Source organism: Neofelis nebulosa, chromosome 15 (assembly GCF_028018385.1).
Source record: "Neofelis nebulosa isolate mNeoNeb1 chromosome 15, mNeoNeb1.pri, whole genome shotgun sequence".
NCBI lineage: Eukaryota > Metazoa > Chordata > Mammalia > Carnivora > Felidae > Neofelis > Neofelis nebulosa.
This window is the reverse complement of record NC_080796.1, coordinates 60,271,676-60,296,792: the sequence shown is the minus strand read 5'-3', so window position 1 is coordinate 60,296,792 and position 25,117 is coordinate 60,271,676. Positions and strand designations below refer to the sequence as shown.

General features: G+C 38.1%; 1 protein-coding gene across 2 annotated transcripts in view; it reads left to right on the top strand.

Annotated features, from left to right (window-relative positions):
- The window catches only part of USH2A (usherin), a 745,506-nt gene that overhangs the window by 222,170 nt on the left and 498,219 nt on the right, over window positions 1-25,117 (top strand). For both annotated transcript variants that reach the window (XM_058701414.1, XM_058701413.1), the window contains one exon: window positions 11,897-12,127. In XM_058701414.1, the coding sequence (XP_058557397.1) occupies window positions 11,897-12,127 (231 nt within the window). The remainder of the gene's footprint in view (window positions 1-11,896; window positions 12,128-25,117) is intronic.

The window sequence follows — 25,117 nt, the reverse complement described above, 5'->3', positions numbered from 1 at the left end:
AGACGAGATTCAGTCTGTCTTTTCATGGAAACTAGCAAACTAAAGGAAATGGAGGGACATATGCCCGTCTGCAGAGACTAGATGGACCCTCGGGATGGCAAGGGGAAAGTGGGGCACATGTCTATGAAACAGGCACTCCCTGGCTAATGCACCAGTGATAACATCTGTGCTAACAGCATCCTCCTTGGTTGTAGCAACTGGTTTCCATGGCACGGAGGATGGCCTAGCTGAGTGCTCTGAGCAGCTCTCATTTAACTTACTGGTGAGAATACTTAAGGCCGCTCCTGTCCACTGGAAATGTAGTGAAAGAAAACTAATCTACGTCCTCCGAATCCTTTCTGACTCTAAAGTGCCATAATTATATTGTTACTCTAGTTTATTGTGAGTGCTCAATTCAGTAAGCATGTATTAAGGGCCTACCTATTTAAGGCACTGTGAGGGTTTCAAATATAATTCATTCAAGGACAGTTTAATGGTGTCTGCATTAAGGTGTTGACATACAACAGATAAGGTTAGCATCTGGAGGTATTAGAACAGGGACAAAAGAACACTATGGGAACATAGACTCTGGGATAAGTAGCTTTGATTTGAACAATACCATTTGACTGAACAAATACCATTATAGTCACTATTTTAGAGACTGGCATTGTGCCAAATACTGATGGGATGAAAATTAAGGTATATGAAGATTTGTCTGGCAGTAGAGTGTAAATAGACAAGAAGAGAGTGTGTAAATAGGGTCTGGTAGACTTTTCTAAGAGGCAGAGAGGGAGTAAATCAGATAAATAGAAGTAAAGATTGGAGGAAGGGAATGGAGGTGGACCAAAGAAGAGAAATCCATAGGTTAAGAAGAGGGAAGAATTGAAGACAACAGTCAGTGTTGCAGACCGTGGTCATGCCACTAAATATAATAACAAAGATGAAGACATAAACTCATGAGTAGAAGTTTGATCATTGGGTAGAAACACATCCACGGAAAGTCTTAGGATCCCAGAACAGAAAATGCAAATCTGGAGCATAACACTGATACAGATTTTGTGATTATTGCATAGAGATAAACGCTAAAGCTCTAGGTGATAATGAATTAGTGAAAGCAGAGAAAATACAAATTAAAAGTTTGCATCTCAGTGAAGGCTCATATTTTGGGAGAAAGAGAAAGGAGTAAGGGGAACACAGACATGGGCAGAGTTAGAGGGAGCAGTGTCAGAAAAGTTAAGGGAAGAGAGAGTTCTAGAAGGTCTAGAATTCTGTAGCATCATATGCTGTAGGGAAAGCAAGACGAATGGGATCTACAAGGAAGGTGGCATGGGAGGCCCTCTCGGAAGCCCTCTATTTAACATGGTTGAATAGAAGCTGGATTGTAAAGGACTGAGCAGTTGCAGAAGATGTGATGGTAAATTTAAGATGTTCTGAATGTGCAAATTTAAATGTGGAAATTAAAATTGTTGTTGTTGTTCTTTGCCACAATGCTCCCTCTACCCAATTTCCATTAAGAGAAATACATCAACTTTCGTTCCCATGTAAAATGCTTTCTTTTCTGAAGGAAAAGTCATTTTAGTGTTCTTCTGGGGAAATGTCTTTTTTTCTTAATCCTTTAATTTTTGTCAGGACTCTGATTCTTCATCTGTAGAGCAGAGAACAAAGTCACTTACATGACAAAAGTATGGCAAAATAATTTTTACTTGCCATTTGATTTATTTTAAAGGACATAATTTTCAAGGGTGTTGAGATCAGTAAGAATGAACTTCTTTGTTTTTGTTGGGATATAAGGAAAAGCCCAGCAATTACAGATCCAGTATCTTTTTGCCACCCTTATTTTTAGTAAATGAAAGTTTTTGTTTCCAAAATTTTCTTAAGATTAAACATCTGGCGGGGCGCCTGGGTGGCGCAGTCGGTTAAGCGTCCGACTTCAGCCAGGTCACGATCTCGCGGTCCGTGAGTTCGAGCCCCGCGTCAGGCTCTGGGCTGATGGCTCGGAGCCTGGAGCCTGTTTCCGATTCTGTGTCTCCCTCTCTCTCTGCCCCTCCCCCGTTCATGCTCTGTCTCTCTCTGTCCCAAAAATAAATAAAAAACGTTGAAAAAAATTTTAAAAAAGATTAAACATCTGGCTATAACTCACAGATGCTAAGTCATAAAAATAAACACGGAGATAGTCAATCCTTTTGGTCAACAGGTTTGCCGTAGGGAAGAAATAAAAGTTGACTTGCAGCTTTAGGATTCTTCCTGCCCTGTTTCTTCAAGTAATAAAATTGCAAGTCGGAGGGAATATATTACTGCAGCGAATTCGAATGGATGTGTGGGGAATTAACTCTTACATGAAAATGTAGTTCATACGAATTTATTTTAGGAGAAGGAAAGAAGCCAGTGACCATTCAAAACCTTTGAAAAGGGGTTCCAAAAGTTAGTGATAGTATTGAGCCTTTTGAAATCATTGATTCGTAAAAATATGTTTCCTCCTTAAATCTCAGTCACAGGAATCAAAAAGATACTTGTGAAGATTTATCTGACTTTTAGTAGAAAGCCTGAGAATTTCAACTGGCTCTTGTTTTGTTTCAAGTATTTTTTCAGTGAAAGATGTGGTTAGAACTGGTGCATTTCTTCCGGAATGTTGCATTGCTACCTCTTTAGTTTCGTGCTTGCGACAAACCTGAGAACTGATCTGCGGGAGGCATACACCCAAGAGCAGCCACGTTTCTTGTCTCTGTAGCAAAGTCTCCAAGCAGGGTCATCAGTGGCTCTGGAGTTGCTTCTGGGTTTCTGTCGGTAATGAACCGATGGCCCGGGCCCTGTTAGAGTCCTTGTTATTTTTTCCTTAAGATCACCCTTTCAGGGGCGCCTGGGTGGCGCAGTCGGTTAAGCGTCCGACATCAGCCAGGTCACGATCTCGCGGTCCGTGAGTTCGAGCCCCGCGTCAGGCTCTGGGCTGATGGCTCGGAGCCTGGAGCCTGTTTCCGATTCTGTGTCTCCCTCTCTCTCTGCCCCTCCCCCGTTCATGCTCTGTCTCTCTCTGTCCCAAAAATAAAAAAAAAAAAAAAAAAAAAAAAACGTTGAAAAAAAAAATTAAAAAAAAAAAAGATCACCCTTTCAATTTAGGAAATTTGTGTGTTTCCACGCTTTGCGAATTCAGTACAATTTAAACGTTTCTTAAGAGCAACTCCTCTTGGAGCTCCATTCCTGGACGAGCAATGTGATATTTCCTTTGCCTGTCATAAATTGACCTCTACACTACAAGCTTAGAAGTACCCATCTCCCATTAAGCAAGTAATTAGCGGTGCATTAAGGTTTTTCTCTGAATCAAAAGTAAAATGTATAGGCTGTTTGCTGCTCAGTTGAAAACACACATTGTTTTGCATGCAGGTACATGAGTCTTTTCATTGTGAATAGGACCCAGAGTGATTAAACAAGCACTCTTAATATGTTAATTTATAATTTTAATTACAACAATCTTGTATATATAGTCATTAGTGAATACTAATATAAATATTTTTCTATCTTTTTATTCATAATGCATAAACCAATCATCCAGTTACTTCTCTGAGGTTGCCTGTTTTTGTTTCATAATACAATCTTTGTTCTTAGTTATGAATGCATTTTGTTCGTTCCTGCCTTGAATAATCCCTCATTAAGCTAGTCACTTTCTGCTCCATGCTAAAAAGGAAAAATTATCATGCAAATGTGGCATGCCATATTAAAAAGCACATTACCAAACACTTTTGTTGCTGTCCTTCAATTAGTTTCCCTTCTTTGAATTTAATTCCATTTGTTGTTAAACTACTGACTTGATGTATGGACTCATGAATCTGAAGCTGCTGCCAAGAAAGTGGGGGAAAAAAAATCAAAGCCTCTTCGAAGAGCTGCAGAGGGGAGCTGAAATGAATTTGCTTCACCTTTGACAAGAACACTTGAACAGCTCTGGAATCCTCTGATGATCCAACTTGGCTAATTATCCAATTATTTATTTCAAGAATAAAGGCACTGTTTTACAATTAGAGAAGTGTAAAGCAATCTGAGAAATTTGGTAATGACAGATGACTTAAGTAACTTCTAAGATAAACAGTATCTGTGCAAACTTGTCTCACCGAGTGTTTTCAGACAGCAGTTCTATCTTAGCATCAGGGAAATCCTGAGTACACCGAGGGTTTTGTTTGTTTGTTTTGCTCTTTCCCCAACAGAAATTCTTTTACAGTTTTAACCAACATGTCAAATTTCCATGGCTCTTAAGCGATGTTTAAGTTGTATTTCTCTTGATTAAAAGCTTTTGGTTCAAAGCAATACTTTTTAATTGCCTAATGATATAAGTCAGTTCTTAGGAAAGAACCGCACATTTAGGAGTTCATTTGCAATATAACTGAAAAATTCATTGCATGGCAGTAAAACAATTTACTGTTAATTACAAGGAGAAGAATTTGCTGTAGCATGCTCACAGATTGCCATGAATCATGCAGCACTCCTAGAGATTTATAACAGATGTGTAAGTGGGATGAATTAGCAGGGTTTAATAACAGAGACACAAATCATGCAGACTTCAAGGAGCTTTAATTGATATACTAGAATGTGACGGGCATGAATCACTCAGCCATTCAACAGCACTGTAACATATGGTCAGCTCAATATGCTGCATCTTAAATCGGTTGGTGAGTCGTTGGTTGTCCCATATGGTGGAAGCAATATATTTTTCATGATTAAAAAAAAATACAGCCATTTTTTAAAGAAATATGATTGCAAAGCATGTTTGTTATTGAACAGTCACCTGAATGCCAAACTGGGTTTTTTAATGTTTTTTTTTTTTCTTTAACATGGCAGCTTCCCAAAATAAATAGCAGCTACTACTTGTGATACCAGATCGCTGGAGGCATTATCAGGACCAAACTGGTGCTTGTTGGCACTCTGGATCCACACAGCAAAGCCTATAGGAGAACACAGCTAATGGTAGCTCTGACTGTCAGGGAAATCCTTCAGAGTCAGGCAAAGCGAACAATATGAAGGGAAGGAATGATGTCACTTCCAGAGAAGTTCAGGAATGCCCAGATTTGCAAGTAGAATAAAACGAGTTGAATGGGAGACCTTTCCTGAGCAGGGTAGGGAAAGGGCTGTGATCCTACCGTTACCCATAGTGTAACAAATTGGATATAGCTTTTTATAATAACCTTTTCGTTAGATGCTCGGTCCTTCAGGAATATTCTAAAAGCAATCCGGGCTGACCGTCACACGGATGGTCGTACCAATTCCATGTCATTATTGAACAATGGTGTCAGGGTACGAAAACAGGTATCCTGCTACAGACGGGTAACCAGCGGCATGTAAACATCTTTTTGCTGAGACTGGAATCTGGCAGCTTTCGGCAAAGCTCTCGCAGCATTAGTAAATCTGACAGATTTGAAAAAGGAATATTGCAGCCTTAGAACTGTGGCTGCCAGAATTTAATGTCAACAATTAAAATTTATTTTGATCCTTACCTACTGTTTATTACTGTTTGTATACACAACAGACCTTACTAATACAGAGATGCACTATTAGAAGGAATTACCATCTGTTCAGAGTGAAATGCTGGCATCTGTCTTAGATGCTAAAACTAAAATGATATTATTTCTAACAAAACAAAATTAACTGCTTTTTACTCACCAACTTGAATTTTGACTGTGTGGCTGCACCCAAGCAAAAGGCTTGTTGATGAAACATGTAATGACCTCTGTCATCAGGTCTGCATTTAGATATGTGACTTTAATAGGGTTCTCCTGGCCTTTTTGGCATGCAGAAATCATACTTTTTAAAACAGCCTTTTAGCTTTATAAAGTGTTACCTATAGGAAGACATTAAAATGACACAATTAGAATATGCAAAAATTGGCTGAATCAGGGAGACTACAGTATGCAAAATATTTTGATGGATGTACCCTAAATAAGTACAAGGAAAGAAATTAAGGAGACGAAAATTCATCTGAACAAAGTTGCCGTAGGTCCTACAGTGACACCTTTAGGAAAATATAAACTGTATCTTCCGTTAGACTATTTTTAATTTTCTCCTACACTGACATATATAAAAGATTTATATTCAGCTCCCCCCCCTTTTTGTAAAAGCCTAACTATCCTATTAACAAAGGTCTCCAGCTTTTTGAAGGTAGAGAATTTGGAGTATCAAGGACAATGGTAGTTTCCATACTGATGCTGGACCGGTGGTGCTAATTTCTGAGAAGCCAAACTTCAATTCTATATATCACAAAATAATAAATTGTGTCACACCAGCATTTAATGCATGTACACAGTGCATTAACTGTAACTGTAGTACATTTATTTGTGCTAGAGGAGACTTGAAAATGATTAAAAAATCAATACTTTGCTGTCAGAGAAGCAAGTGTTACGATGCATTTAAGTAGTTAATTGCATAAGCCCCATAAAAGCTTCAAGTTTGGGTAGCCAGGATGCCATAATTACAGTCCAAGCAGCTACCTTTTATTAACGGTGGACTTTAGGGGACGGTGTGCCCCGTCATCATGCCGCTGTGTGTGCGGTTCAGAAATCACAGACCCTCTTCTCCACACATGTAGGATGCTAGTTACGTACGAATTGATGATCATCAGAACAACAGCTGGTTAAGGTAGTGTTTATTCACCAAACAAGTGATTTCCCTTAAATTCTCTAAAAGCAGTGCTCTCTGACCATCCTTTATGTCTTAAGACATATTAAAGAAATCATAATATTTGTGTGCCCTGGTGTGGTGAAGAAACAGGGTGGCTCAGAGCTGAAGGGGATAAACTAGCTGGCTTCCTGGGGCACTGAGAGGGTCCGGGTGTCAGATGTCCAGCATGCCTTCTGGTTTACTAATTGAGAAGCACTGCTAGAAAGTATTCAATCATAGAATTTTGAAACTGGAGGACACCCTCACTTCTGTCGTACTCTTGGACAAATGAGGCACTGAGGAACAGAGATACCAAATAATGGATTAGCCAAATTAGGGACCTGAAGAGCCAGTCTAGAAGCTAAGTTTTCTCCTTTCCAGTTCAGTTCCACTGTACATGTTCTCTCTGGAAGGAAACTAGCATGCAAAACAGGGAATGGTAAAGTAGATTTGTTCTTTTTTCTCCAGAGAATAGACAGTGAACAAGGCAAGGCTGAGTGGTCTCGTGATTCTGAGGGGGGCATCCTCTCCTCTTCTGGACACTGACAGGAGAGCAGGTACAGTCGAGTGGTCGCCAACTGAGAAATCATGGCTTCCTGATCTGACATTCTTGTTTAAGTCCTGATCCCAGTGCCTTTCCATGGGTGTTTTGGCCTGGAAGTGTTTGGGCAAACTGCATTTCTTGTGACAGTTTTATATTTGTAAGGAAAAGTCAAAATCATGTTCTGTTGCTAAGGTGCCTGAGGAGGTCTTATGTCAGTCTGCTCCCCACAGATGCCTGAAATGTGGAAAGGCTGTTCATTGTTGGATTCCTGTCTTCATAATGGGAAGTGGATGGTGTTTTAAGATACTAACACTGCCATGCAGTGTTCATAGGTAACAAACTCTTGCTTGAAAACAAATAAAGAGATTTGATTTTAAAGACCTGCCATCAGCGAGAGCTTCTGCTCATTTAGGCCTCTGTTCTTATGCTATGACACTCAAACTCCACACTACATAAATTTTGCACATGTAAATTTATGCATTATGATATGCTATTAATCAGATTATAAAGTAATAAATGCTGCATAAAGCAGAATGTCCATTATCCGAGCGTTTTATAAAGAATATTTACAAATAGAAGAGCTAGACTGGAAACTGGATTACAAAGCTATTGCAAAAAATACAAAAACATTGTTAAGTTTATTCTAAGTGGAAACAGACTTTGTATGTTGTTATTCTTTGAAACTATGGATATTGAAGATCCATTTTATACTTGACATTTATAAGAGGATTTTCTAAGTAAATACAGATTTTGAATGCGGATGAATTGTATCCTTTTATGATATGTTATCTGAAATATGTGTTATTGGCTAGTAATAATAGTGCCTTGTGTTTGTATAGAAATTTGCTTTCTAAAGCCTGACACAATTATATATATTGTTTTTAAAAGCAGTTACTGTCAAGGTAGTCTGCTGAAATTTATCCTCCTGTTGTAGATGAGAAAACAGACCTGCATAAGTTTTAGTGATTTTTCTAAGTCATGCAGAATTGGAAATTAAAAAGTAAAATGTAACCTCTAATAGTCTGCAGAGTCCTTTCCATTATTCTATGTTGTCTATTAATTCACTGTTTTGTGATTAATGAATTTATAACTATAATCCCTTTACTTTGATAGTCTGAGAAATGATCCTTTATTATTTCTCTCTCTTAGTGAGTCTGTACTTGTGTGAGTGTGTTGAATCGTTCAGGAATATCTATTTTTCTTTTCATCCTTCTGTGTGTGTGTGTGTCTGTGTGTGTGCATGTGTGTGTGTTTAAGTGTGACCAGTCTAGTTTAATCGATTGAAAATCCTGCCTCTGGTCTTAGGGGAACTGGGAAAATAATAACTCAGTGGGGTGCTCACCCTTTCAAACAGGCTAGGTTGACTCCTCCAAGTGAAACATTCAACATACCAGCTGGAAGGTTGTTGTGTTTTTGTTTTGTTTTGTTTTGTTTTGTTTTGTTTCAGCAAGAGAATAAAAAGTATACTCTAATTTGACTGATTTTCTGTAGTTGACTTCCTAAGAATAGTTTCATTGCTTGGTGGAATAATTCTCCTGTGAATTTAGAAGAAATGTTCCACTACTTGTTAAAATTTAAACAGTCAACATTAATTTTTGTGCATTCTCAGTGAGGGTGCCCTTATTGATTATAATCATTTTGCCAAATTAAAAAAAATAAGTGCACTCTCATTTTAGGAGATATTAAAATAAAACTATTGAGTTGCTGCAATTTCTTTTGTTTGACTGAATTTATATTCCTGATTAAAAAGTGAGTTTGATTATGGTATCCATGGGGGAAAGGATTCTGAATGCTATAGTGGTACAACACTTCACCATTATCCTCAACTAGCTGGGTTATTGGAGTAAAGGAATACCAAATATCAAACAAATGGGAACTTCAGGAAAAGACTACTTTCAAATGTTTATTTTTGAGAAAAAGAACAGGGGAGGGGCACTGAGAGAGGGAGAGAGAGAATCCCAAGCAGGCTCCATGCTGTCAGAGCAAGAGCCCGACACAGGGCTGGATCTCACAAACTGTGAGATCATGACCTGAGCTGAAATCAAGAATCAGATGCTTAACTAACTGAGCCATCCAGGCACCCTAAAGCTACTTTTAAACAAGGATAAAACTCTTTAGTTCTTAAGATGTACAGGAGGTATATTCATAAGTTCTCTATTTATTTCAAATGGACATCCTACTCTCAACACACCAAATATTTATAGTTTGTGATTCTCTAGATCTTTGCTATCCAGTATGGTAGCCATATATGGCTATTTAAACTTCAAATTAATTAAAATTAAATAAAATGTAAACTTCCATTCTTCGGTCCCACTAACCAAGGCTCAAGTGCTCAATATTCATATGTGGCTAATGCCTACCATATTAGACAGTACAGATCTAGAACATTTCCGTTATCAGAGAGTGTTCTATTGGATGTCATTGGAATAGATGGTGTTTTTCAAACTAAAATTTCAAATCGTTTTGTCCCAGGACACTAGGGAATCATATGTGGAAAATAGAAAATATAACAGAAGAGTTCAAAATCCTCTTTTGTGCTTTTATTTTTTTTTTTCAACGTTTTTTTTTTTTTTTTTTATTTATTTTTGGGACAGAGAGAGACAGAGCATGAACAGGGGAGGGGCAGAGAGAGAGGGAGACACAGAATCGGAAACAGGCTCCAGGCTCCGAGCCATCAGCCCAGAGCCTGACGCGGGGCTCGAACTCACGGACCACGAGATCGTGACCTGGCTGAAGTCGGACGCTTAACCGACTGCGCCACCCAGGCGCCCCTCTTTTGTGCTTTTAAATAGCAGACTTTAGATAATAAAAAAATTATATAATTGGTCCTCTATTACTTCCTTGAACCCAGGACTCAAAAATCTTTGACAATTCTTCATCCTCAGTTAAGCTCATAGCCAATAATAGCCTGCTGAAATTTTAATACAAAGATGTAATTCCAAACACTGAAGAGAAGCTTAAGGGGAGAAGAAATTTCTAGATGCCTTAGATTTTTATTTTCTTGGATTATTTTGAAGATGGAACATGGCTTGTAGAGTGAAATCTTTGAGAACCTACCATTTAGCTAATTTTGGCAAGGAATGCTAAAGGAAATCATGCATAAAATTTACAGATTCATATATATATATAAAGACATCTCATGGTTTGCCGTGGCAGAAGAGGAACTGAATTGTTAATTATCTAAGTTGAACATTTTGCTCTGTGCCCTCTGTTCTTTACAAAATGTTGAAATAGAATCACAATCAATTGTTTCTCTTTGGAAAGCTGGCCAAGCTTTCTAGAAAGTAACAAATGCTACTTGTTCTAAGCTGTTTTAAGGTGAATTGTCTTTCATGGTTTAAGGCTATCAAATCTTGTATTCACATCATTTTAATATATGTTTATTGAAACAGGCCAAGACTTTGTGTATGCAGAAGCCTGTGTGAACACAGATGGAAATTCAAAGTCCACAGCTTTAGTTTAGGCCCTTAAAAAGTAGGCTTGGAGGTAATGATATTTGTTCCTTTCTTTGCTTGTACCTCTCAAACCTAGCCGACCCACTTAGAGCAGGAATGAACCTCAGCCTACACACTCAACTGTTTAAGAAGAAAAATCAAAACAAAACCTTAGTTTCAATAACTCACTTGTTACTCTGATCCCCTTTCCATCAGGTTTTAGGGAAAATCTCCATCTCTGTTACTTACTCCTTGGGTGTCCCAGAAGCCTCCAGAGAATTGCCAGTGTCCCAGAACTTGCAGCATGCCGAGGCCTCGGTGTGTGGAAGGACGCTGGGTATTCTCTGCCCCTACGCACAGGCCCTGCAGTAGTGTGGTCACTTCAGAGCCCTGGAGGCTGTTGTACCTGGACCAGAGTTCATAAACCCCTGAGTTCACAGGCTCCTTTTCCTCATGTGGATGCTCTGTTTGGCTTTCAGAGTGGTTTTGCTTATTTGTCTTAATTTAAACCAGTTACTAAACTTTAAAAATCAGAAAGGTTACACATAAAATGACTATTTTTAACAAAGTAAGACATCTGGCAACTTCAGGTCATTGTTCCTTCACTATCCGCTGGCTGGCACAAATCCGTGACTCTTCACCCTGGCCTGGTTCTTCTCAAACCCATGCTGTCTCTCGTGTCTCCAATTAGTCCATTTGAATCATCTTCTTTCCTTGATTGGCCTCTGTGAATTGCAGCCCTAAGTCGATGCTGTGTTAACACAGGGGCTCTGCCTTTTGTGATCAGTAATCACCCACGGTAGTCACTGGGAGTTACAGGCTACAGGTTTCATGAGGGATCTTGTAACTTCTGGGGGAGGTAGCTCCCACTCAGGCAAGGGAAATTTTCCAGAAAAGGGGGCAGCCATGATCCAATGGTGATCAACAGCCACGTTTGAGCACTGGGATACCAGCTTGGTTAAGGGAATCTGGGTGGGGCACCAGCAGATGATAATATGAAATGTCTTTTACCAGAATAAGAAAGAATAGAGAAATTATCTCCACAGGGAAATTTTGTTTAATCAGCAACATTTTATGGTAACTAATTGTTAGTCATTTAAATTGTGTTTAGTCCCATTTAAGGTATACTCTATCTTGTGTTTTCAGTTCTTAGAACCCCATAAATACTCCACAACTGCCTTGATTTTGAGTGTGATGTACACAAGTACATGTGTACCCGTGTGTGAGTGTCTAGAGATAGAAGCTAAGTTCTTGAATGTAACAAATGTTTTGTTGTTTGTTTTTTTTTTTTTTTAATATTCAGCGCCAACCCAGCTGAGGCCTCCTGTGGTCGAAGGAATCAACAGCACAACCATCCGTGTTAGATGGCTCACACCTGAAGAACTGAATGGACCCTCTCCTACATACCAGCTAGAAAGGAGAGAGTCATCTCTCCCAGCTCCAACGGCCATGATGATGAAAGGAATTCGTTTCATAGGAAATGGATATTATAAATTTCCCAGCTCCACACACCCAGTCAATACAGACTTTACTGGTGAGTGTATTTGACATTACTTTATTGAAGAGGCACTAAGCACCAAGCTGGTTCTTATTATTTTGATAGCCCTTCATAATGAATTTTTTCTATGTTTGTCTACAGAAATACTCATTCAGACCTTTTATAACTTGATTGTGTCAGTATGTCCACCTTCTTAGTATTCTAGGCGGGGGGGGGGGGGGGAGTGAGTAAGTAGCAGAAAGAAAAGTAAAATATAGATGTGGAAAGATAGCTTTATTTGATCAAAGTATATGCTGGAAATGGCTGTCTGACACCATTTACCAGAGTGTGTTCCTCAGAACGCTTCACGTGCTCTACCAAATAAAAAAAAAAAAAAAAAAAAAAAAAAGAATTCTGTGGGCAGATGAGTTTGAGAAATGTCCCATGAGGTTGGAGAGTCTCAGTACATGTCAGGTTGTTAAAGTCTCTAAAAAGAATTATAAGAGAGCTATCTAATTTTTCTTAGCCCAATATTCCAGATCCTTATTTGTTACTTTTTTAAAAGCATGATCACTATCACTAGGTTTTGTGGAGAGCATTATGGGAAAAACTAATTTCAGGGAAACATAACTTCTATGGGTAAGTGATGCACTTGCTTAAGGCACTTAAGCAATCTCAGGAATCAACAAAAACAATGTTTTCACACAATATTTTTAAAAATGAAAACCAATGCCAAAAAATTCCCAGTAAAATCCCAAATTTTAAAATGAAGACTGGATCCATTCCTTTCTTGCATGACCCTGTAATCCCACCTCATTTGCCTCACCCAACTCCTGGTCTTGCTGGTCCTACAATATTCCAGGCATTCTGTTACCTTTCTGAATTAGAGTTTTTAAGAATTCTGTTTCACTATAATTATAGAAAACTATAACTATTTATGTTACATATTCCACTTTCCCAATTAAAAAAAATTAAAAGGAATAAGGTACATATGATTCTGTAAACTCATAATGATATTCATTTAATCCACAAGAAAGTCACTTTGGAGCAAATAGTCTTTAAAATGTTGCATATGTTGAGTACAATGAAGTGGAATTTGAGCTATAAAATGTGGCTCAAATATTATTGCTTTGTTTTTTAAAGTTTATTTATTTTTGAGAGAGACAGAGAGAGAGCATGAGTAGGGGAGGGGCAGAGAGGAAGAGAGAGGGAGAGGGAGAACTCGAAGCAGACTCGACACTGTCAGCGCAGAGCCTGATGCAGGGCTCGAACCCCGAAACTGTGAGATCATGACCTGAGCCTAAATTAAGAGCCTGACGCTTAACTGACTGAGCCACCCAGGTACCCCTATTGCTTTGTTTTTATTTAAAATAGTAAACAGTTTGCTTTTAAGTAAGCCTGATGTACATTTGTAATGAATGATCTTGTAGCCAAGGTATATTGAGGTGAATACCCCTGGTCTAGTACATCAAAATCATCATTGAGTGTTAGAAATTCAACCACTGAGATCTCATAAAATGTTCCCCTTCTGTTGAATATTTGTAAATGTCAAAGAAAGGAAAGAAAAGAAAAGAAAAAAAATCTGGCAAAGAAGCTACGGATATAAAGTTAAAAAGCCTTTCCTCCAATGGAAATAGAAACTGCCTTCCTGGTCCAAGATTTGGCACGCGCTGTGTTTCTTCGAGGAAACAACATTCGTTTCCATTCAGCTGGGCCTATCTGCTGCAAGTATGTCAGCTTGGATTTGCGGGCTAGCCAGCAGACAGATTTTTGATGGGATCACCTACTGTTGTTGCAGTGAAAGATAGAGTGGCCCGTCCACCGTTAATAAATTTAGTCGTCTGCACGCTCTCCCTAGCCGGCCTTATACTCTGAGGTGCAAGGGCTAGGGGCAGATGTAGCGTCTGGGAAGTTTTCCAAATTCCTCTTTAAAAAAGTTAGGCCGTAAACACCGGCCTCACTAAGCAGGATCCTTCTGTCTATAACAAAGCCTCCAGCTGCACAGAAAATGTGTTTGGAGTACACATCATTTGAAGGACAAGGCGGGGAGATCACAATTTTGGCTCGAAGTGCTCCCTAGAGGTTTGGTGATTCCCAGAGAAGAAGAAGTTCTGCATTCAGGCACGTTCTGGGGCAATACTAGCTCCTTTTTATTAGCACCTTCACCTTACTTTTAAGGTTCTCTTTAACTTTTAAACCAGGTCTGCGTCAAATTATTGGTTTGATCCTTTGGCTCAATTGTCAGGTTTGGTTGAATAATTTTATTGAGCTGGGCCCATGGTTAAATGAAGTTTACTCAATCAATAAGCTGGGACAATTTACAAAACCAATGCAATAGCTTTCTCTAAATGTGCATCTTTCCTAAGCAGAGCAGTATGTGCATAATTCGCCCCTTCCATTCATTTTACTTAAATATTCTCTCACTCAATCCCTACAAGCCTGTAGGTAGGAATTTTACCCTCAGAGCACAGAGGAAAGGAGAATCAGTATGTGGCTTCCCTGAGGTACGACAGCTACTGAATTTCAGGGTTCGAATATGAATTGGAAGCTTCTGATTCAATGGCTGGTGCTTTGCCACGGAAGGGAAAGGCACACACGTGGACAGTTTTTTGGAAGGTGTAGAATGAGAGTATGTGACAGTAATAAATGAGGATGGGATAAAATTATCAATCAAATATTCCTTACCCAACACTGCTAAACTTTTTTGGATTTTTCTTTCAGTTGCTGACTTTTCAGGTACAAATAGTTAAGAGGGTTGGCTTATTTATTTACTTACATCTCCAAAGCCATCTAGGGATCCCATTTTTTCCATAGCAACTGATTCCAGATTGTTCTTAGAAGCTAGATGTTTAATGTCTGAATGAAATTATTTTAATGGGCTGAAGTGCTATCTGTCAAATGGTGCTATCAACTTCTTTTCTATATATCTTATGCAGAATTTTATGTCCTGAGGCAAATTTAATGAGCCAATTTTGGAAATCTCAAAAATGATTAATTGTGTTTAATAAGTGAATAATTATAAGAACTAAGATGCTTTTATTTTGAATTATTCATTTTAAAATATCAAACTCTAAAATGACCCTTGAAATATGGATGGAGATATCCAATACTCAAAGACAAGTATACAGTTATGTACATTATTGTGCATATGTTATATATAAAAAAATAAGTCAGACTTTACCCATTGATGACAAGACTTATAAATACATTCATAACATGTACTGTAGTCATGGACGATGTTATTAAAATTTCAGTATAGATGATCTCATTATTGCAGCTCAAGAAAGGAATCTCTTATATAACTCACACCTCTACCATATTTGCCTTAAATGTTTTTAGTGAGTAGGATATAATGAAAATAGTATATGTTCTAACATGTTGCTTAACATTGTAAATTATTTAGCTTTGTGTTGTAAATGAACTGTATCAAAATTGACTTCTGGGAAGAAAAATTATTCAGGTGCATCTTTTTTAGAATCTGTTTTTGGTACCTTTTCCTTTTGAATATGAGCGTTCTTTCAAAAATCTAATCTCTAGGAAGGATATATTATCAGTCATTTACATCATAGTATAAATTTAAGATCAGGTATTAGCTCCTCTACTTCTATATGAGTAAGAGTGAGCGCTTTGGGAGAAATCTGATAAATTTCAGATCCAGGCCCTGTTATTTATCAGCTACAGGTAATTGGATACACCACTTAATCGTTTCTGTATCTTTGTTTCTTTTTCTTTAAAACTGGCATGATAATACTACGTACGATAGTGATATCTAGAAGTAGGCGAGAATGAAAGGCGATAGCCACCTCCTGAACTTTGCAGTGTCTGCCATGCAGGTTACTTAAAAGTCTAAACATTAGCTGTTTATCATTTAACAAATGTTTAAGTGTTTACCATGAGACAGGCACGCTTCTAAGAGTCCTCTGAAATTTATAAAGTTAGTATTCTATTCATCTCCTGTTACACATATATTGTGCCTGAATGTTATATTTAAAGTATGAGCAATATGTAATTTCTATATTAAAATATGATATTTAATTTTGTTATTGAAAATAGTTAAATTAATCTGCCTAGTATTGAAACATTGGATAAACTATTTTTCTGTGGATCTAATCATGCTCATCTATTAAATGAAGGATTGTGCTAGATGACCAATGCCTCTAACTTCTCAAATTCCAAATCAACGAACATAGAATATTTAAGTAGCTTCAAAAATTCAAAATAGAGGTTGTTACCAAAACATCTGAGTTTAAAAATAACCAGATTTTTATTTATTTTTTTTTAATTTTTTTTTTAATGTTGATTTATTCTTGAGAGAGACAGAGACAGAATGCAAGTGGGTTAGGGGCAGAGAGAGGGAGACACAGAATCCGAAGCAGGCTCCAGGCTCCGAGCCGTCAGCACAGAGCCCGATGTGGGGAGCGAACCCACAGAGCTGTGAGATCATGACCTGAGCCAAAGTCAGGTGCTCAACCGACTGAGCCACCCAGGCGCCCCAAAAATAACGAGATTTTTAAGCAAATTTTTCAGAGATCATTTTTTCATATAATATTATGTTCATAATTTATGATTAACATAAATTTGTTTTTCGTATGGGGATACATTAATTTATAGGGATAATTTATATGATATGGAGAGAAATACTCAATATAAAATGGATATTCAATTCTTGGGTTATGTCAGAAGGTGTAAAGAAGCAGCAAATTCAACATAAGCTCATAATATTTTAACTAGAAAATCATATAAATACTCATGGCAAAATATTTTTCTGGTTACATGGGGTTAACAATACTTCCTCCTTCCAAAATAAGAGTAGCAAATAGAACATTCTCTACCTCCTACAGTTGGAAGGGGTGATCATTGTGTCTTCAGAGGGAAAAAAAAATGCTCATTTTTTTTTTTTCAGGAATGCAGAGTAAATCCACTTGATTTACACAAAGAATTTAGTCCTTTCCATGCAATGCTAGTAATCCAAAGGGAACCTGGTAAAAACAGCAAACTAAACTACCGCTCAGACTAGCATTCCAAAGGTGACCCTCTCTCCTTGTCACTTTTCCTTCCTATTAGCGAAAACAGGCCCGTGATCGTTTGGGGGAAGGTTTGACTATTGTCGTATCCAGCCGCCAATCACAGCCTTTTAAACTGCCTTTACTGGTGACCCTGCCCAGAAATCAGGAACTGCCTTTGGGGAGATCTTTGTAGCAAACCACTGGGGAGATGAGCATACATGTGCACCTGGATGTAATTCCCTTTTATTTGTCTTCACGAGGAATGTGATTACTGATGTTGAATATCTTGCAGACGAGAACTCTGTACACTTTCTTCATAATAATGCTGTTCAAGGACACTAAATGATTGTCAGACGTTTTTGTCTCGTGGTTTTTGCCTTCCCCAAAATGACTGAACTAGAATGCTTTAGGATACAGAAATACAATTAATTACCAACGTATGAAGAGAGAAAGGCAACTCCCCAAATCAATATTCCTTAAAAGCATATGTTTTATATATAATTTTTTACTCTATGATATATGTGCTTTATTATTATTATTTATTATTTTTGGTGAGCTGGGACATTTAAGTACTTCATTAAAAGAAAGCTCATTATAAGCAGTTACAGAGAAGGTACAAGCAGAGTAAACTTCTTCAGATAGACTAATTAGTAAAAGCATATTAATTCTGACCTTCAACACCCTTGCTTTCCCAGGACTTGTTTTCCTCCAACAGGGAGCAAGTAATTTTACCAGAAAGTTCTTAAAATCAAACAAACAAACAAAATAATAAAACAAATAAAATGCCAAATCCTCATAAGGCAGATTTAAATCTCAAGTTTTATTTGACCTTTGATGTTAGGTTTTAGTCATAGTTACTGAAAAACAGATATAGGAATCAACTATCTGGCCTAACAGTTTAATGAACAGGCAGTGATGATACAGAAAGAGAAAGGCAAGAGTAGGAACACGGACCTTGTCAGCAGAGAAGTGGTTTCCAGGCAATGAAGAGGCTCGTAATGTGTTTCTGGTTGTGACACAATAAGGAGAGATTATGAATATCTGGTTGAGAGCATCTCTGGATTCATAGGGACGAGGGGCCAACTGTGTATCTTCTTGGAATCACAGAAGTCAGACTAACCCATGGTGACTTGGGATATTAAGAAGTAAGTGAGGGGCGCCTGGGTGGCTCGGTCGGTTAAGCGGCCGACTTCGGCTCAGGTCACGATCTCGCGGTCCGTGAGTTCGAGCCCCGCGTCGGGCTCTGGGCTGACGGCTCGGAGCCTGGAGCCTGTTTCAGATTCTGTGTCTCCCTTTCTCTCTGCCCCTCCCCTGTTCATGCTCTGTCTCTCTCTGTCTCAAAAAAAAAAAAAAAAAAAAAAATTAAAAAAAAAAAAGAAGTGAAAATTGTTTTGTTTTTACTACCTTTAATGGAGGTGTGTAAAGATAGCATTGTTGGATGGGAAAGGACCATGTTTTTCCCCATTCAACAAATGCATCACAAAGGCCGATTTAAGTGACTGCATGTGTTTAAACCGTTGTATTTTTTAAAGTGACACATTTTGAAGCACATTCCCATAATGTCACCTTGTGTTTGAAATGTTAACGGTAGGGTTGGTTTGGGAGTACTACGTTCAGTTTCACTTTTGAATTTTATCTCTGATTGCTGAAAATAATCATTTCAACACCTGGCTTTTTCTTTCACCAAAACTTATACCACTTGACTCTTGCTTAGGTGGTCAAATTTAATGAAATTGCAAGTTTCCCTTTGCATGAAGAAACCTTCCCTCCCTTTTTAACTCACAGTGTCAGTCTAGAGCAGGGGGTTACAGAGTTCACCTGTAAATGTCCAGACATTAAATATTGTCTGCTCAGCAAGCCGTGAGGTCTCTGTCCCAACTCCTCAGCTCTGCCATGTTAGTGTGAAAGCAGCCATAGGTCATATAGAAACAAATAAGTGTAGCCTCACTGTTTTGGGTAAAAACATCTTATTTACAACAAAAACAGACATCAGGCTGGTAGCTTGCCTATTTTTGGTCAAGAGTCTAGTCTAAGTTGCTTAAATTAATATGTAATTTCAGGGGCGCCTGGGTGGCTCAGTCGGTTGGGCATCTGACTTCAGCTCAGGTCACGATCTCGCAGCTTGTGAGTTCGAGCCCCGCATCAGGCTCTGTGCTGACAGCTCGGAGCCTGGAGCCTGCTTCGGCTTCTGTGTCTCCCTCTCTCTGCCCCTTCCCCAGCTAACACTCTGTCTGTCTGTCTGTCTGTCTGTCTCTCTCTCTCTCAAAAATAAACATGAAAAAAATTAAAGAAATGTATGTAATTTTATCATTAACAATGCATTTTTCTTTCTTCTGCCCTAATGCCAAGAACCCTAAAAATGAGTACGGGGTAGCTCAGATAAAAAAACAGGAGAGGACCAACACAACAAAACAGATAATAATGCTTGATAAATGGAAATGTTTGGAAACCACATCTAGTTTTTCCCAACAGGGGCTTCTGTGGCCAGTAAGCCAGCCAGCATTGACCATGTCAATAGGACCGAATATATTTACATTTGGGGCAAACCGTTTCTGTTAGCTGATAATGCTTTTAGTCAGCTTTAAAGCATCTGCTGTTTCCTTCTCTGTGTTTGTCAAGCCGAGCTGTATTGTCACCTGATATACACACTGCACATGTGTTCTCACACACTCATGTCACATTCTCAAACGCACTGTTCCCACCAGGTCCCCAGGTTTTCTATGCGGTCTCACATTTACCTACTTCAATTGTCCAATGTCGTCACGATATGTTTGCCATTTAAACATCTTCACTAGGGCTTCATTGCTAAAGAAAAAAAAAGTCTCCATCTTTTTTTGTTTAATTTTATTTGTTTTTGAGAGAGAGAGACCGAGTACAAGTGGAGGAGGGGCAGAGAGAGGAGACCCAGAATCCGAAGCAGACTCCAGGCTCTGAGCCGTCAGCACAGAGCCCGATGTGGGGCTCCAACCCACACACTGTGAGATCATTACCTGGGCCAGCCAGACCCTTAACCTACCGAGCCACCCAGGCACCCCAATTGTCTCCATCTTTTAATGGCATTTAGCATCAATATAATAGAGATTAATTTTAGTTTCTTCTTCTTCCTTAAATGGGTAGACAGAGGAACTTTGAACAGAAAAGAATCATCATAGTCAGCAGTGATAGAGAAACTAGCCCCTATGAAAAAGTTGAATGAAGTGAATTATTTTGTATATATTTTTTGGAAAAAACTAATTAAAAATACTTAAAGAGCTATATTTACTCTTATGTTATAACCATGAGGATAAATATATAACACCCACAGAGGAGTATAGCTTAATTTCATTTCTACTAAGCTTGAAATTCCAATAATATTGTTGCCAAAATGCCTTATCTTTCAAAACTATGTTCTAGTGGTCTGAAGAAATGTTTTACAAAATCATGCATTAAGAGTCCTATGTGAGCAGGGAAACTTCGAGTACAATTAGGCAGACCACAGTTAAGTTCCGCACATTGAAGGCAGTTCACAGACATGGCTCCCAGGTATTTGGAGATCCAAGAAGGGAAACTCAGTTACGTACATTGTCGTGACTAAGGAGCAGCCTCATTTAAGTCCTTTGGCTTTAACTGCAACTGGAACAGAGAGGCATAAAGAGGAAGGAGGGGACAAAACACCTGAAGAGACATTCTGGCAATGGTGGCCATGCCAACCTCACAAAGGGGGTCCTGGGAGAGTTTCATAAAGGAGATATAGGGACTTATGGGAGGTGTGTAGGGATGAATGGTTTAATGACCCTTCCTCCTACACAGGCAGAAAATTGAAAAAGAATGCAGATGCCTCCTTCTTGTCTTCTGCTTCTCTTAATTTTTCTCTGCTGAAATCCATTCATTCTTCTGTGTATACCACTGTGTCTACCAAAGTGAATAGCACCGATTGCCTGACATAGAAACCTGGGAAATTTCTTGAATATGACTTCTCACACCCTTTCTCACATTGCACCCATTATTCCTCCTCTGGCCATTCTTTCTCTTACACAACTCTTGGAACCATCCATTGGTCCTATGGCTACTCCCTAATCCCGGTCTGTGGTGTGGGTCTCCTTACCAACAGTTTCACTCTTTTTCTAGGCTGGGTCTCTGATGAATAAGCTGTCTTGCCATTCTCTTGCTTAAAACCTTTCAGTAGTTTCTCATCGAGATGCCCTGCATGAAGTCTTGGCTGCTTACCTTTCAGCCTCATCTTTCCATCCATGTATCTCCTGGTTTACCCTCCAGCTATATGACTTTCAGTTCCTGCTGTCTGAATGCACCACTCCATCTTAGAAGCCCAGGTCTTAGAACAGACCCATGCTTTTGCCTGGAATGCCTTCCCTTCTTTGAATGGGCTTCTTTTTCATTTCACAGACTAATCCTACCTATCATTAAAGTGTCAGCCGAGCTGTTCCTCTCAGTGGCCCCCCCCCCCCACCCCATACCAAATCTAGATTAGGGGCCTCTCCTATGTACCACCAAAGAAAACAAGAATTTCTCTGTTGTATTCCTACCACACTCTATTAGAGTTGTGTGCTCACTTACCTAGGTCCCAAGCGGACTGAAATGATGACCGTTTTCTTCTAACATTTGTCCTTACACAGCATAGGACCACATGTGCAATAAATATCTGTTGAATAAAGAATTAGCTAAATGAGATAAATAGAGAGGAGGGAAATTTGTAAGAAAGATTGCTTAGCTGTGAGAATGACTTAATGGTAAGATTCACAGTGTGTTAGAATATATTACATAATCTGGAGGCCTACCTTGTTGGAAGTTTTGATGGCTTAGTGATAACTCCATTTGTTTTGATTCTGTTGGCCTAAGATGCATGAGAAAGTGTGTTTTATGCTATATGGTACTTGAGGTGAAAAGAAATTCTTATTAATGGTCCTGAGTGGCTGGTGGTGTTCCTTCCACGTCAATTGTTTCAGCAAGAGTGCTGTATCAGGAATTGTTTTCTGCCCCACAGCCCTCGCATTGTGCTGTTGGAAACTAGGTGTTGTGCGTCTCTTAGATACAGGATCTCCTTAGGCTTATTAAATTTTGAGGTTAATGAATATTTTGACACTTTTACCTATACCTATCATTAGGGCTTATTGCAATAGGTTTAAGATGACAGTCATAATAAACATATATAGTACAATAAAAAGCACTTTTAATCTTGAAAGTGCTTTATAAACAACAGTGATCAATGCTATGGATGGATTAACAGCATCCAACTGATTGAATTCCATTTCAAGGGCAATGGATGTATTGATGTCGGTATTCTGGTGCAGAAGGAAGGAAGCAAGGGCAGCGGCATGAGAAGTGCAGGTTCTGGAGTCAGATGCTCCGCGTTTAAAATCTGGCTCCCCAACATGCTGTGTGCAACTCGGCATGAGTCACTTACCAGCTCTGTAGCTCAGTGTCCCCATCCGTAAAATGGATTATTATAGGGTTTTAGTGCAGGAATCACCATAAAGGGTTGGCACAGGATATATTTGTGGTCACTGTTATACATGCATTTATGGCTGACGTTTTTTAATTCAGAATTTCACATTATGTGCCTTTCCCTTCTTATGTACATTTTACGTGCCCAAACCACATAAATCTTGATGATACTCCTTTATAACTTCTCTCTACTACATATCTCTGATAAGTCACCTTCTTTTATGCAATCTGTGAACTTCTGACCTTTGTGTTTTTAGCTGCCTTTCTTCTTTCTCTAGAGACTTAGATGCTCCACACCTCATTTCTGCATTTCTAGTGGCTACCTTTCTATTTTAACATGCACTTGTAAATCTAACTCTATTTCCTCCCTTTTCTTCATAATCAGTCTTCTCAAAAAATAAGATGCTCTGCATGTCCATTCCTCACTGCAATCACTTCTCAATCTGTCGCTTACATTTCTTCTCCCACTGCTTCATTGTAAATGCCTTATTCAAGATTAACAGTTTTCAAAATGCAACTTTTTACAATCCCTACCCTATGTGCCCCTCAATAATAATGGCACCATTATATCCTTTTAAAAATACAAAGAAACCAAATAAATCCCACCAGGTTCCCCCTGCAATTTTCTGCCAACTGTTTTTCAAGTCTTTTGGCTCTGTTTTCTATATCTAACTTTAGATGAAATAACTCAATCATTTTATCAGTCCACACGCAGACTTTTCTCCATTTCACTCTATTTGCCCGATGCTATCATTGGTGTTTTAGAGAGAGTATTGAGCAAAACAGGTAGAGTCCCTAACCTTAGGGAACTTAAAGTCTTGCAGGGAAATCATTCCTCAAACATGTAATTAGATAATTACAAGTGATTTCTGTCTCTAGCTATGAGAGACAGAGCCGTCTCCTGCTGTGCAGGATATCAAAAAATCCTCATGCTGAGAGAAAACAAGAAAAGAAACTAGATACAATTTCTTAAAAATATGATTGTTTAGAGACAGTACTGAGTAACTAGGACTACAAAGGCATGGGAGATTAAGGCCCCAGAAATAAGGAAAACCGTTTAGTAAGACTTTGTCTTTGCTCTTTCCTTCTGTTTTATTCGCTAGTCCCAAATTGCATAGTCTTGGGAAAATGAAAGCATGGTTTGAGAGACAAGAAATTACAGTCCAGGGCCTACCATGGAGGAAGGGGCTGCTAAATCCATCAGGCTTTCAGTTGCAATCCTATGAGTAAGAGAAAACCAGAAACAGACCAGTCTTCTCAAAGCCTGAAGTAAAGCCTCAACCCATCTCAACCCATCCCAACTTCTGATAGGATAAAAGTTATCTTCTGGCCAAAAATGTTTCAATATTTGCTAAAAGGAGATAACATTATCAACAAGAGTCTATAATTTTTTATACATGATATCTTATATTCAATACAGAATTACCAGGAATACCAAGAAATAGGACCAAATAAATAAAAAATAAAAATCGATCTTGAAGTAATCTAGATATATTGAATATGTTATATATATCCAATGTGTGTCATTATACATATATATATATATATATATATATCACACACTCATACACACTACACGTGTGTGTATATATATACATATATATATATATATATATATATATATATATGTATATATATAAAGACTTGACAAGAACTATGATTAGTGTTGTCAAGAAGATAAATGAAAAGATGCAGAATTTGACAGAGAATTGGGGTATATTAGTATAAGAATTCTAGAACTAAAATCATAGCTAAATTAGTATCTCAGTAGATAGAATTCCAGTTCCATTCATGATGGACTGAAGAGTATTAGACTTATTATTTTAAACTACAAAAGTTTAAACACATATTAGGAAAAGGGATAGTTGAAAAGAATAATGATCTATTCCTAACTCAAGAGGAAACCAAAAAGAAAGAAAAGGGCAAATAAAATCCCCCCAAAATTTCAAGGAGGACTTAATAAAAATAAAATCCAACATCAATAAATCAAAACACACAAAATATAATGAAGAAAATAAAGAAGACTATGTGACTCATCACATAACCTAATAAAGATGAAATCTAAATTATTCCCATAGATTCAATAAACACCTTAGATAAAATATAATATCTATTCATGATAAAATTCTCAGCAAACTAGAGAGGAAACAACCTGGTGAGTGCATTTTTATAAAATACTACTAATAGTGAAATATCAAATGCTTTCCCCCAGAGATCAGGAAAATGACACAGAAGCCCACTATTACCATTTTTATTCAAAACTGTACTAGATGTAGCATTCAGAGCAACACAGCAGGCAGGCAAGCAAATAAATAAATAAATAAATGCAAAGCAGAAGTAAACTGTCTTCAATTCCAGATGTCTTGATCATTGTACATATACAAAATTTAAAAGAATATACATACTGTTCAATTTAATAAGTGGATTTAGCAAAGATGTTGAATGCAAGTCAATATACAAAAATCAAATGATTCCACTCAATAGCAAAAAAAAAAAAAAAAAAAAGAAAAAATAACTACCATTAAATTGGTCAAAATCTTAGTAAAAATGTCAATTCAACTTAGCAAACCCTTGTTAAAAACATACTTGGCTTCAGCCC